General features: G+C 44.6%; 1 protein-coding gene across 3 annotated transcripts in view; it reads right to left on the bottom strand.

Annotated features, from left to right (window-relative positions):
• ETV6 (ETS variant transcription factor 6) overlaps positions 1 to 15,151 on the bottom strand; it is a 124,723-nt gene that overhangs the window by 28,466 nt on the left and 81,106 nt on the right. For all 3 annotated transcript variants that reach the window (XM_074538986.1, XM_074538988.1, XM_074538989.1), the window contains one exon: positions 2,930 to 3,094. In XM_074538986.1, coding sequence (XP_074395087.1) covers positions 2,930 to 2,993 — 64 coding nt within the window. In that variant the 5' untranslated portion in view covers positions 2,994 to 3,094. The remainder of the gene's footprint in view (positions 1 to 2,929; positions 3,095 to 15,151) is intronic.

The raw sequence follows: 15,151 nt of genomic DNA, 5'->3' as shown, positions 1-15,151 counted from the left end.
GAAAGACAAACAGCAGGAAAAAGGAAATGAAAATGTAAATAACTGATGAGAAGACTCATTTAGCCATCTGATGCATGAATTCATGGCTCCTGGGTGCTATTTTCAGACCCAAAAAATGTAGCAGTAAAATCCTGCATTTCACTGCTATGCAAAGTCCTCCTGTGAAAGGGAAAAAAGGCTCCTCACATCTCTGAGTGTGACTGTGGCAGAACAGCACAACATTCCCTGGCACTATAATTGTATCTTTCCTTAATGGAACATAACACCACAATATCCAGGAGACCAGTGGACTAACAGCTTATTTTGTGCCTTTTATAAATTTCATCTTGCATGGATGACCTTATTCCAATATCTACACCAAACACATAAGGTACTGGTGCATCTGGTCTGGTGTAACTGGTTGTGCATTTCAAAGTGAAATTGCACATCACAGGATAGGAAGTCTCTTGACTTTTCACTCTGCCAGCTCTTTTGTTTGTCACTGCTCATATTACAGAGGAACAGGCTGCAACAATTACATATTATCTGAAAACCAAATTAGTGAAGCTTCATTGAGGAAACCTTAGATTTTTTCTGGGAGAGTTTTCTCAAACATGGGGGTTTTTTAAGTAGTTTGAGTAGTTTCTATGAGATTGTATCACTTGTCCCTTGTCTCTATAAATTGCCAATATTCTAATTTGTGGGCAACTTGAGTTTCTTGCTGTGAAACTGTTAAAGCCATACTGCTTTCCATAGTTCTGTTTCCTTTATTTTTAACATCTAGGCTGCTTTTACTGTCTCAGCAGTGACTTTAGGGCATTTTAAAAAGGTGATTGCAATATCTGAAAGCCTAATTAAAAACAAAGCCTTGAGCACTCAGTTACATGAAAGTCTAAAAAGTGATTTTACCACACAATTTCCATCACTGAATGCAACAGTGGCATAATCATAAATAACTAGTGCTGTGACACTCAGAGCAATAAGGTAGCAAATTTGTGCCTCTTTTGATTGGCTGGACAGACTAGTGAAAACATCCATAAATCTGTCTGTGTTTTTGGTTTTTTTTTTTACCTAATGAAATAGCTGAGACTTCTGCATCACCCAGATGCAGCAGTGTTAAGATGGTGAAAAATGTTTTGTACTCTCTCCCTCCCTGGGCAGCCCTGAACAGAACAGTGTTGGAGCTGTGAGACCCTTTCTTGGCAAGACTGTGGGAGTGATGCCCTTCTCCTGCTTTAACCATCAGGGGAAATGATACAGCTTTCATGTGGCCTCAGTCTGGAAAAACTTAATGCCTCTGTGGCAAACATTATTTCACAGTTCTTCAATTTCACGTACAGTTAATTCTGGGAAATGCTGAGCTAATGTCCCTTCACCTACAGTTATCTCAACTTTTAGGGACTGACTCAGATAACCTCCATGAGGTTTATTATCAGTGGAGAATACCTGGAGGGAAGGAAGAGGCAAAATGCAAGGGAGGAGGGCTTTAGGTGGGTTATTTCATTCCAAATTCAGCTTAACCTTCTGAATAAAGTGAGATTTTGCAAGTCAAAGGCTCTTCTCTGGGAACACTCTATTTCCAGCCTAGAAACATTTTTAATCCTGCTTATTTCAAGTGCCCTCACAGCACACAAGGGGAAGAACAGGAACATAACTTGCAGGCAGGAAGGGGAGTTGCAGACAACATATATAAAGGTGTCCCTTGCTGTCCTTGCCCACATTCCTGCTTTCAATACTCCTTTTGCTTCAAGCAAGGCTAATTTCTACACTCCAGGTAGTGTACCAGAATTAAAAAAAAAAAAAGAAAAAAAAAGAAAAGGAGACATTTCTAGGCATCAGTTCTCACTAATGTTTTACAGTGACAATAGACATTAATGTTTGGGGTCTTCCATACAAAATTAATCCTGGATTTGAAGCACATCCTTAAAAAACTTTATATATATTAAACATAAGCAACAGTTTGTGAGGCAGATTCTGCAGGAGGATGGTTGTGGAGAGTGGCCAAGCAAGTTGGTGCAGAATCAGCCCCAGAGTTTGATTATCAGCTGGATCCCAGCAGCACCAGCTGTACTCCTGCACCTTGTGAGCCTTGCCCTGGAAGCCTCCTCACAGCAATTCTGTCACCACTTGGTCCAAGCTCTTTAATCACCTAGTGATTGAAGTGCAAGCCTTTCTATTTAACAGGAGTACCTCGTGTGGTCACAAAAAACAAAGCTCACAACTCATATTTAAACATCCCTGACAAAGGAGGGCAGAGGCTTACTCTGACTGTACAACTGGAGCAGACAGACCACAGGGGATACAAATACAGGCAGGCAACACACACATTTCTAAATCTCCTTTGTGAATAAATGAAGACATGATTTGAGCAATAGGCAGGCTGATTCACACACCTGTCTGTGCTGTGCTGAGGGCTGGACTCCAGCACATGTGAGAATATGGTAAAGCAAAGCAAAACCCACAGGGGCTGTTAAACAGAGGCAAAGTCCCCAAGGAAGGAGTTTTGCAGTCACTTTTAGCAACACCTCAGCCAAGACAACTGGGAGGCAAAATGCTAATACAGGCTGCTTAAAGAGGCTGGAGCACTTGATTGACTTGCTGCTGTAGTTGGGTCTGTGAACAGATAAGCCTTTACAGGAAGAGCTGGAAGTCACAAAATGCTGCCAGAGCAGCTCGCTTTCTGGGAGCTCTGCAGGAAGTTTTAACTATAAACAGGTTGGATGTTTGGGTTTGAATTTGCATTCAAATATGCCTACAACTCAGGTGTATCAGGATTTCCTTCTCTCTTTGTCCTTTCAGTCCTTGCCTCATACAAGTGTCTCTGTCCTCCCTTTCCCCTCCCTTTCCCAGTGCACCTCAGCAAAGGTGACCATTTCCTCCTCTGACCCTCTCCAGCTTTTGCTGCAGCTTTCTCTCTCTTTGCAATGACACTTCTGTGAGTAATCCTCACCTGAATGAGGGGACCTGTATCGAAAGTCCTCTTTGGTCAGGAGCAGCAGAGCTTTGCCGTTCATCTCGAAGGTGCTGCTCTCAATGGGCCTCAAGGAAAACTCCTTCTCTGCCCACCGGAGCCACTGGGCCACATCTTCCCTGCTCCAGTAAACTGGCTGCAAACCTGGGCAGAAAGAGAGCACAGTTCTGTTACCAAACTGAGACACGGCACAGGAACAGGCAGACATCACTGAATCCCCCTTTTCTCCCCACAGCATAACCTACAGAGTCTCAGGGGAAAGGGAAGGAGAGCAATGCCATGTTGGTATAGGATTCCTCCAACCACTGGACTGCGAAATACTTTGGCACTTTGGTTTATCTGAGACACACTGAGAACCAAGAATTGACTCAGCAGCCTGAAGAAAGCTCACAGGACATTATTTCATTCCAGGTTTCCACTGTGCAAAAGGATTTTCCTCCACGTGCTCCTTCTGATGTGCAGAGCAAGCAGCAGGAAAAGTCCTTGGTGCCATCCATCCTTGGTGTGCACATCCTCTCTTCCTTTTACAGAAAGCTCTCTCTTCACACCCATGTACATTCATGGGTCAAGAATAATGAAAAGGAAAATTTGTCAAAGGCAAAATAGACAGCCATGGCTTCTCTCCAGGAGGCTGGGGTGGGGTCTGTAAGGAAGGGCAGCTGGAATACAGCCCCTGCAACAGAGTGATTATCAGCACATGTACGTGGAGAGAGGTGCATTCACACAGGCCCACCCCTTCTCCAGGTGCCATTATGTAAGCAGGTGCCATTCCCACACTGGAGAGTGAGCCAGGGCCAAGATTGTGCCCCCTTTGGCACTGCTTTAGTTTGTGTTTCCTGTATAGCAATCAAATATTACCAATGGAACTAGGTCCATGTAAGAGGGTAGACCATTTTTTAGTAAAATAGTAGGGATATTTGGTTTGAGGACAGATTTTCCAGGGTGCCAAGGAGAATCTGGCACTCCCTTTCTGCCAACCAGCTTGTACAGTTTATACAGCCTAGGCTATTGTGTTTACCCACAGAGGCCCAACCACATTACTATCAAAGACATTTTGCCTGCTACCTTTATTGGGCCCAGGCAGAGAAGCTTGGGAGGTATGACAATTCAATATCTGTTCTACACACAAATTTAAAATAGCTTCCTACCCTGGAGAGAAGGCAGCACAGTGAAGAGCTGTTTATACCCAAGTTGAGAGATTATCTCCAATCCAATGGGCGATAAAAGCTTTATTTTCCTTTCCCCCTCGTGAGATGACTCATTGTTTGACTTGCTACAAAGCTTACCCACTGTGCACAGGAACATAAAATTTGCCATATCTGATCAGATCTCTGGTACACAGCCTCTGGCAGGAGCCAATACCTTATGCTTCAGAGGAAGATGAACCTCCCTTCCTTATATTGCACCTGGCTGATTGTACACTGCACATGGGAAGAAATTTCCTTCCTGGCACACCATCCTCTGAGATCTGATTACCCTCCTCCTACCAAGCACTAAAAGAAGCCTGAGAGAGTTGTACCACTCTTGTTTTGGTTTGGTTTCTACTTCTTTAACAGATAGGCAACCCTTTTATTTCTGTTTCAGCAAGAGGTAACATGAAGTGAATTGCATTCTGCTGCTTTGCCAGATTCCCAGACACGGCTTTGGAAAGTCCCAGAGCCACAGCTGCATACAGAACTGAATCTCTGTCAGAAGAGGAATTGAGATTGTGCCTGAGAAAGGGTCAGAGCTGACCTAAGGAAGGGATGCCTGCATGGCCATAGCAAGAATTTCCATTAGTTCTCAACTGTGGCATACTATTGTACTACAGAAACAAGTAGTAGCCTTTAATTATTTATGAAGCAAATTCTCTTCCCCCTGTGAATTAGGGCCTGCTTAATGAGGTCAGAGTTTTCTGCAGGACCTTTATTTTTGAAGGGACTGGGGTGAGGTGTAGATTTGCTCAGAGACATGGAAACTGTCATCTAAAATGCCAGAGTGAGGCTCATCTTCTGCTGAATTAAGGGCTGTTCCTGCAGAAAATACACTCCAGACCCCAGGCTGTTGCTGTAGCTAAAAGAGAAAGGTGAGACATGATGCAGGCAGACCACAACATATGAAAGGGTTTTACAAGACCATCTGAGGAGTGCTTGAAATGCTCGTGTGTGATTTCTTTTGCCTCCCTCTCTGCCATGCCATACAAGCAATAAATTGCCCAGAGGAGAATTGTTGTGTAGAAATCTAACTGGCCTTCTGATGTGTACTTCACCTGATGAGGCATTAAACAAAAGAGAACATCACTGTGAAAATCAGGCTGACAAGGACAGAGCTGTACCATAACTTCAACAAGAGGTGTGTGCTCCCTTACAGATAACAATGTAATAAATAAATCTTTCCCTGTACAAACACAGATCAACACTTCCCACCTGCAGGTGACAGCACATTTTTGCCTTCTGTTCAATTAGTACAAAAGTACTGTGTCCAAAGAGAGCTTTAGATTGATGAGTGCTAGACCCAGAACATCCAAATAAGTTACACAGACTGGGAGCAGCCCCATGAGCTGTGCTGGCAGCTCTGAAACAGACCCAACACTTCACACTGCAAATGAGGTCTCTGCTGGGTTCCAGTAGCACCTCTGAGACTTGTGAGAAAAGCCCCAAAGTAATATGACCCAGGACCACTTGAAATTACTGAGAAATCAGCAAGCAGCCAGTGTAATTCAGTTTGGCTATGGCTAAACTGAGTGGGTGGATGTGCCACATCACTCCACCCCTGGGGTGATCCCATAATTAAAATACTTACATTGTGTTTGGAAAACATAAGGTGCCATAAAATAAGTAAACTGCTTTTCCCTAGATGGATTTCTTATTCTCTCACTTCCCTCCCTTCCTGCCCTGCTGCTTTCCTGGGAAGTTCAGTTTCTCAAAAAAACATGCCCCCACCACATGCCCATTTGTTTTGTGAGGCTGAACCAGTTCAGTCACAGGAGGCTTCTCTAGGGGTGCACAGCAGTGCTGCTAAAAAGTGCCTCAGAAACTGTCATTCAAAAAATAATTCTTACATGAGCAGTACAGTGTCTACTAAACTTGAATGCCACCTTCTTTGACCCTTCTTAAGAAGAAGTAGTTGGTTTTGTGAAAACAAGGTCATGAGATGGTTGGCTTTGCAGCTGAAGGGATTTTACAGCACAGTGTGCCTTGCTATCAGTAGGTAATGAAAATGCCTTCCTGTACTGTCCATGGAAGAAAACCTAATCCCACTTATACTATTTTTCTTCTCTGGATGCTGTTTCTTATTTTCCTCTCTCCATCTTCTTTTATTGTCATGCCCACAGTGGAGGAAAATGGGCTCTTTTTATCTCTCTGGTTTTATTCTCTGCAGAAGCTAACAGCACTGTCTTTAACTAACAAAGATATTTACCAAGGAGAATAAAGTGAGGAAAACAAGAGCTGTGTTGCAAAAGGAGAGCAGAGTTTTGCCTGCTGAACTGACTGCTGAAATCAGTGTGAAGTTTTTGCTGCTTTCACTAGGTGCAGATCAGACATGGGGGATGCTGCCTTTCCACCAGCCTGCCCTCTCAGCGGCCATGGACTTCCCAGGGTGATTTCTGACCTAAGAGTCAGACCTGGCTCTGCTCCCATCTCTGCCTTTGCACCTCTGGTTGAAATCTGGCAAGCAGTTCCCATCAGGGTCTCCCTATCTGTGTAGTGCAAAAATAAACAACAACAAAAACCTCCTGAACTCAACAGCTGAAAGCAGGTTAGACAAAGTCAAGCAAACCATCAAAATAATCTGACTCTGTGGGATCCAGTGTATTCTCTGTCTTCTGTCAGTTTCCAAGCACCACCTCCAGCAGAGTAAAACAGTAATTTACTGGCATGTTTATAGACTGACAGCTTTAGATGCATTAAACAGGGAGCAAAATCCCTGCTCACCTTTCTAACGCTGCAGGCTGATGCACTGGTGTCTCAATAGATTATCTACTTATGCAGATACTCCTCACCTAAGTCCTGGTTCTCACACCTGCTACTCTGGTGACCTTATAAATGATGAGGACAATAAATTCTCGCACTGCAGGGCACAAGCTGGTAACCAGCCTGAGTGCTGAGGACAAATCCACTCTTTGCTCCTTTCTATTCCCAAGCAGCAAAGCAAAGCACAATGGAGAGGGACTGATGGGGTAATTTACACTTTGGAGTAGCCAGTAAACCTGTTAAGCACCAACAGGAATGCACTGGTCTGTTGGACAGTTTAGGCTGATGGTCTCTGAAGAGTTCACTTCTGACAGAGAGCCCCTCAAGAAACTGAAGCATGGTCAGGCTTTGAGGACAGAAAAACCGAGTGCTCTGCTCAGGCAGTATAACCTCTGCACTTAGAACTACACAGCCAGCAATATTTTCACCTGACCACAGACTTCTGGTAGGCTTACAACTTTGTTTTTTGAACAGATGCAGCCAATCTTAAATCATGCAAAGCACTTGCGCTCAGCAACCCCTTCTTTGGTTTGGAAGACAGAGTATGCATTTTACAGTATGAGTTGCTGTGTTCAGCGAATGCAACAGATACACCTAAAATGTGAAGTATAATGCACCACAGGCTGTTTTCACCTTGACTCATTTTGGAACAATCTGAGGACACAAATCCAATGCAAAATGTGATGCACTGTGCCACCGAGAGCTGCTGCTCTGCTTTAGTTTCGAGATGAGGACACAGGCACAGGACAGCACGCACATGGAAAACAGCATTCACAGCAAGTTCTGTCTCACTTTTTGTTCCACTTCAGCTATGCTCTCCATCCTCCCCCTGGCAGGCAGGATGATGGTGTGAGAAGGGGCTAAAGACAGACCTCTCATTTATCCCTGCTTTCTGCAGGGCAGACAGAATTGTTCACACTCCCACGCCAAAAACTACTTAGCATGGTTGGGCAAACAGCAAAGGGCCAGTGCATGCAAATCAGCAGCTGGTTTCCAAACACCCAGGGACAGATGCATCATCACTGGCAGCACAGAGAAGCCAGCTCAAGTCTCTAGCTACTGTGAGCCTTTAGTGGGAAAATGATGCTGGAGAAGTTCAGAACACTTGAATGTCTCCTATCAAGTAACTGTTTAGGAACTGATGCTCTCTTTCTTTGTTATTGATTAACAAAATTTTTCCTTGTTAGATGCAAAGCATAGTATGTGCCTCTGCATGCAATGGTGTATGTCACGCAGGAGAGGTGAGGTGGAGGATGTTGTGTTTTGGTCTTAATTTTTGTATAAAGGCAACACAGTCTGGAAGAAAAGCATATGATTAGATTTAAATCCTTCTCTCAGGTTCTGCCAGAGCAACTTTTTAAAGTCCCTTCCCATCTCACATCTTTCTTTGGAATGCTGGACTACCAAAATGCAGAGAGGTGTCACAGTGCTTTGCCAGTTAACATCCAAAATGCTCTGAAGTGCAAATTGCTGCACAGCTGCTTCAAAGACACTGTTTCAGCATTGCCATGGTGCTGTGTGTGCTGCTCTCTGGTTCCCTCTCTGGAGACACTGATGGTTGCTGCAGACCAGGGGCCCTGTTCTGGTATGTGCTTGGACATGGCAGAGCCACCACCATCACCACCACACTGCTGCCCAGCAGGGCAGTGCTGAGCTCAACAGCAGTGTGGATCATGCTGAAGGCCTTTCCAAACTGAGGCAGCAATTCTGTGCTTTCTCTGCTGGGGCTGCTGCATCCATCTCTGAACCCTAGTGACCTCCCCAAAGCACCCAGCACCCACAGGCTGCTCTTCGGAACTATCACTTCTGTGGAAGGTAAAGGCAGGAAGGGCAAAGATCTTGCTTTCTCAGGAAGCCTTTCCAGTTCCTCAGAGCTAACAGAGATCTGTGGCATGCCTAGCTATTCTCATGCAGATGGAGAGTGTAATTAGGTGCCCTCAGGGACCATTCTGGGGTTACATACATGAGGGAGATGCAGCCCAGCCACAGGGCAAATCCTGCACTGCTGGTGGTCTGTACTCCTACTTGCTGTTAGGAGTAGGGGACAGAAATCTGTGTGCAGTGATGTGCCTGACCCCTTGCTCTTTGCAGCAGGTGCCCTTGGCCCAGGCAGTGGAGAAGCAGTGGCCTCTCATTGCTGTTGGCTTGCAGGGACTGCCTCATCCTACAGTAGAGAGCTGGCTCTGCACTTCCCAGGCCAGAGATAAGCAAAGGTAGAAAATGAAGAAAAGGTTAATCCTGGCTAATCCCCAGAGAGAATTATTTGGGAGGTGAGTATGAAGTGGTACAAAGGAAATGCATCGCAGCAGATAAAAATGCCCCTTTACAGGTCTTGTTGAGGAAAAAAATTATTGGCTAGGGAACACAGCTGTGGCAGGAAAAGAAACCACAAGTGAGGCTTGCACATTCTTCAAGAAGGTCTGAAAGTGCCTGTAATCAGAATGACAAGGCTTTGAGGAATCTCCTACACTGCTGGGAACAGAGGGCAAACCAGCTTTTTCAGTAGTAATCTGAAATAAAAGGCAGAGCTTATTTCTCCTGGTGTCCTGTTGAACAAGGAATTAGAGGTAGAGCACAAGTGCAGGTAATGCTCAGTGCACTGTGCCTGCTCTGGGGCCTCCATGTGTGCAGACGTGCAGAAACCAACCCAGCAAAGCTCTGCCATGGGTTCCTGCCATGCTGGCACTGCTGGTGTGGTGCCCTGTGACCCAGCCCTTCTCCTTCTGCTGTCTCTACAGAGACCTGGGAAGCTGACACATCTGAATCCCTCAGGGCTTCGGGGTCATAAAATAAATAAAATTGCTTTCCTAATGCAGCCTTTGGAAAGTCTGTAAGAAACATATTGATTGGAAAATGCTCGATTAGAACGAGCTCTCATACAGGGAAATAAATCTTTTCAATTGCCCACACCCTGTGCCAAGCTCAGCTTCCTGGAAGCAACCATGGCCCTTTCTGGAACTGAGGTGAAAATCCCATGTTCCATCACCTCGCCTGACCTGCTGACACTACACATGGTTTGCATTTGCTGATCAAATGCACAAGCAGGACTCTAAATCAGCTTGCTGGGCTGAGACAGCTCACTGATTAATGATGGCAGATGAAGTCACCAATACAAAACCCCACCAAATATGAAGCCACACTACAGAATTCAAAACGAAGAATATATTCCTCCTCACTCTGTGCCCAAGCCCTTTTCTATGTAGTAAAGTCAGTAAATGAAGTAACTCTCTCAGAAAAAATTACTCAAATATGTCTAAGACCCCCAGCCCCAGCAAGTCAGCAAGTCCCCAAACACTGCTGACCAATTCCTTAAGTCCTTGAAGTTGTACCTGATGTCAGACTAAAGGTCCCAGTGCAACCCCAATGGTTTAATGTGGCCAGCTGTGCTGTGTTTCTCACATTCGACCCACATTCGACCCACAGCAGCCACTAGGTCTCCCTTGTGTCTCCACTGCATCATCCAGAGCGAACCTATAGAATAAGTGGATATCAGGATGTCCTCTGTGAACTGTCCCCCCTTTGGGATTAGTCAGAAACAGAAAATATTACAATGACAGGCAGTTTGTGCCAGAATTCACCCAGGCCAGGACAAACCAGTCTAGATAATGGTACTGGTTTGTGTGTTGAAGCTGGATTTCAGGTTCTGAAAGACAAAAACTACCAAAGAAGTGAGCAACCACAGAGGAGATGAAAAGACCAGTGGGTTTTCTAGGCACTCATTCCATGAGCCATGTCCAAGAGCTTTTCAGAACTCTGCAGACAGCTCCAGCTTCCTTTCATGTTGTTTGCAAAGCCTTCCTAGAAGCCTGACAAGAGCTCTCCTTGCAGGGCAGGGTGAAGGCTGGCTTTTTCCATCTGGGCAGCCCAGTCAGAGAATGCCAGAGTGCAGCAGGGGCAGGGAGCCACGGACAGCAGGGCACTGCCTGGCTCCCACAGCTGCCCAGCAGCCAGTGCAGCACCAGCAGTGGCAGTGGGATGGGGAGGGGGCAAATGCTGCCTTGGACTCCCTCCCTGTTACAGCCTTAATCTACCCTTGACTTCTCAACCAATTTTTGGCTGTTGTCCATGGAGCAGACATTGCTCTCCTACTGCTCCCTTCCAAAAGGAGCTGAAAGAAATGTTGTCTGTCGTTTTTTTCCTTGTATGTGCAAAAGCTATATCCCAAACAAGAGCAGCTGAGCCCTGACAATGTCACAGGGTAGCTAGCTCAAGAGACAATGCTGCCAGAAGCAAACAGTTGTGCCAGTAGAAGTCAAGGAATTATAAAAGCTTTCATTTTCTTCTCAGCAACTCTTTATTGTTTCAAACCAATTTTATCTTCATCCAGGTCAAAATTCCATGTCTAAAAAAGCATTCTTTACATTTTTTCTTCACTGGCTACGGCCACTGCTGATATTAAGTAACACTTGCCCATTTATACTACACAGTGCCTTTCAAGTGCAGACAAATTAGATTGTTATATCTGTTTTACAGATGTGAGGCACAAAGGCACTGGATGCCTGCCCATACACAGAGGGATCAAATCCAGGAACTCTGTTCTGCTCCTCTTTATAACTGGACACATGCAGAGCATCTTTACATCCTTTACACCTACTTTACCTTCCCACTTCTTGTATCAATTATTTGATGCATCCTGGCAACAGTAATTTTAAGGTAAACAACCCAACCCCATATTAGAAGGAACTGTCAATACATGTTGTTTCTTTCTTTTAACACAATATGGCCTTGATCTCTGGCTGAGGGGTTGAAAATTTGAAAGTAATCAGAAATAAATTGATCTGGGTAGTCTTGACCTACATGTGGTTTTATTTAAGTCTTTGGTTTGCTACCTAATTGCTGTACAGTGCAGCAGAGTGCTCAGATTATTACCATGCTTGCATTATTTGGCAGTAATGCTGGTAACCAAACTGGAAGCTCCAGGTTTAGGAACCTGATCAACACTGCTGAAAGATTTGAAAAACTGAAGAAATAGTTGCAAGCTGCAATAAATACAGCTGCCTAAAATTAAGACGGTTCCTTTCAGCAATTTATCACTTTAACCTACCATCAGCTACACCACCTTGATCTTCTGGTGGATGCAAATTTAGAGAGATCCTGGAGTTCTGTAAGAGAGGGGTCAGGAGTCCTTTTTGTACAGCTGAAATCAAGTGGAAAGTTTTGAAATCTCAGTTTCACATATCAACAAAACACCACCACCAACATTATAATCCTCCGTATTAAGAAGCTGCCTCTTTCTCACAGGGAGATTTTGTTCTCAGCAGCTCACATCCTGAAGAAGCTGGGTCCCTTCCCCTTGAGGAATTTTGGCTGGGACTTTGTTTCCTAACTCAAGTGTGACTGTGAGAGCTGGGGAGGGGTGAGTGTGTACACAAAGAGCATGTTTTCCAGGCTGTTTCCAGGGAACATGGGGCCAGCTCCACCAGAGAACAGTCCATGCTGTAACAGCGAGATGTCATCTGCTGGCTTCCTCTGCACTGGGGCTCCTGAGCTGCAGCTGCACTTGTGCTGCTACTGTAAAAGCAGATTTTGCCAGCACAGCCCAGAACCATGGCTTACTTTGCCTGTAACCATTAAGCAAATCACCATAGGAAAAAAAAACTGCCATCAGCATGTGGTAAAAGTATGTCATACTTTTACTGTAAGTGATTTTGCTTTTGGATGTCTTGCTCCTGCAGGCTTTCTCTGTGGAGTCCTAATGCAGGAGGGCTGCTTTAGCCAGCTTCAATTCACCAGTACATAAGTTTTTCTGTGTTTGATGCAAAGACTTGCCTTCAGGTGAGATTAAATATTAAATTACTGGTGGAAACTGTACAAATTCCAACTTTGGACACTGCACAGTGTACTTCTGAACCACATCTTTGGAGGTAAAAGCCCACTCTTAGCATGCTGCATACATCTCTCGCTCCCAAGATGCTGCAAACTGGAGTTCTGACATCATTAAAAAGTCCAGATTTAGCTTCATTTCTTGAAGGTTCCTTAATGAACCAAATCCCTACAACTCTACAAACTGTCAGTCATTTCTCCAAGAAGACATTGTCCTAGAGAAAGGTGAAGAGCTTCAAAGAACAGCATCAGATGCCAGAGATCCTTTTCCACATTCAGGGGACAAGGAGGCCACTAAGATGGACTCCAAGGTGCACCACAACACATGACCCATGCAGGAGAAGTAACTGCATTACAATTCCATGGGGCCCTTTAACTTTCCAGTGCAACTTGTGCTCGGAAAGGCCTCTTGTGCTGAGGTACTTGTGCTTGAAATACATTGATAATGAGAACGAATTAAGTGTGTGCTCTTTGATTATCAGATGATAAATTATCATGATTATCTTTGCTGCATCTTGAGAATTGCTTCCTCTCCAGCATTTAACTCCTTCTTGCTCTGAAGCTAGTCAGCATACCCACTAACTTCTCATACTGGGGCCCCAAAGAATTGGCTTGCATTTATTATTTCTATGGAAGTCATACAAAGTTGGAGCACTAGTATTTCTACTCAGGACCACTTGAAAATACTGTTACAAGGAATAAGAAATGAACTTTATCATTTGGGACAAGATCCTGTTTGGGATAATTTTTGTCTCAGTGCTGGGGTGTCTGCATTAAGTACAGTGTCCTTCAAACAAGCTCATCCTAGGTGACAGCTTGGTCAATATGTAGTGTTTAGTGACTGTGCTGACTTTGTTATGTTTTCTGGCCACTACATTGATGTGCCAGTGCATTTGGTGGAGGAGCTATGCTGTGTTGTTGATGAGAGAGAGAATCTGTGTTCATGTATATCTGTACACTGTTTTTTGCCAGATCAGCTTTCTGAACACGATTAAGAGCACAATTCACTAACAGTTAGGCCAACACAACTGGCAGGGAGGTGGCAAATTGCAAAAAGAATAACAGCTGGATGTGGTAACAGAAAATTGAGAAAATGCTTCAGCTGGTATTGTTACAGAACATGTCATTCCACTGAAAAATAATGCATGAGCTTGCTGCATCACTTGAGTTTAATCTGGATGATGTCACTGAGAAAGGCTTGCTTCCAGGAGTGGAAAAATGATTGCAATGTCAATAGAGGCAAATGATTTACCTATGCAGTTCCAGTAAAGGATCAAGCTTTGAATGAAAAGGAAAAACAAATGGATGAGCTAAATCACAAGAAGGCCATGTCTCATCCTGCTTTTAGGGTTTCTTGCCACTGTAAAGGTGCAGTGAGAGAGGCTGCAGCCACCTAGTAATGATGGGTAACTGTATTATCCCAGAATCACAATTCCTAGTGCCACATGATCCTACTGTGCTGGTACTCAGTAACCTCGACACCAGTGAATCTATCTCCAGGACTTCTGTCCTTCCCACCCTTCCTTTCCCACAGGAAGCATGACCACCCCTGTGCTTGCTACGATCAAAGAACTACTGCAAACGTGCCAGGGCAAAGGGGACACCTGTCCTGGAGAGGGGCACTGTGTGCTCTGAGCCCCAGAGCTGGCCTGGGCTCTGGAGCTGTGACAGCAGGGAGGAGTGAGGATCTCACCCCTCAGCCCCACTAACAGGGCCATCTCTTGAAGGGGTGAGGCTAAATAAGGTTAAATAAGTTTAAGTACTGGGAAAGAGACTCAAATTGTATCACTTGTCAGAAATATTTTACAGCATCTAATGGCTTCTTTACATGACAGCTGTGCCAGGTAGCACAAAACACTGAGGCAGGAGAACCACCTGCCTGAAGAACATAACAAAATGGGCAGACAGGAGAGGGAAGGGATTCAGAATAGCAGCATGATGGTGTTCATACCATGCCCATGTCCCCAGGAACCAACCCCAGGAAACTGCTGGAGTCCTCATACACTTCATTATGTAGCTATTGAGAAAACAAAGTTGAAATGCTTTTTCACCAATCTGTCTAATTAAAACTGTCTTAGCTGCACTCCCCCGTATATTGGCAAGTTTTAGTCAGCTCTGTGAAGGACAATTGTCTAATTATTTTATCTTATCTATTGCAGAAATCCAGATTTGTAGGTCTGTCTGTTCACACACCACTTGTACTCACAAAAACTCAGACAATCACAATGACATTGAAGGCAGGAGAGCTACAGAGGTGCCTCCATGAAGTAACTTCTCTTCTATTTTTCCAATGATTCACAACTTGCTTAGTTTACAAAGTCCAAACCAGTTTTGCTTCATTCTTTTGTATCATAACTTCCAAATCATCTCAAGTTTTCGCTCTCCTGGGAAGACTGACTCACAACCAACTTGCAAAGCTTGGAAC

Source organism: Zonotrichia albicollis, chromosome 4 (genome assembly GCF_047830755.1).
Source record: "Zonotrichia albicollis isolate bZonAlb1 chromosome 4, bZonAlb1.hap1, whole genome shotgun sequence".
Classification (NCBI taxonomy): Eukaryota; Metazoa; Chordata; class Aves; order Passeriformes; family Passerellidae; genus Zonotrichia; species Zonotrichia albicollis.
The sequence above is the reverse complement of the archived record's forward strand: the minus strand, read 5'-3'. Positions and strand labels throughout refer to the sequence as shown.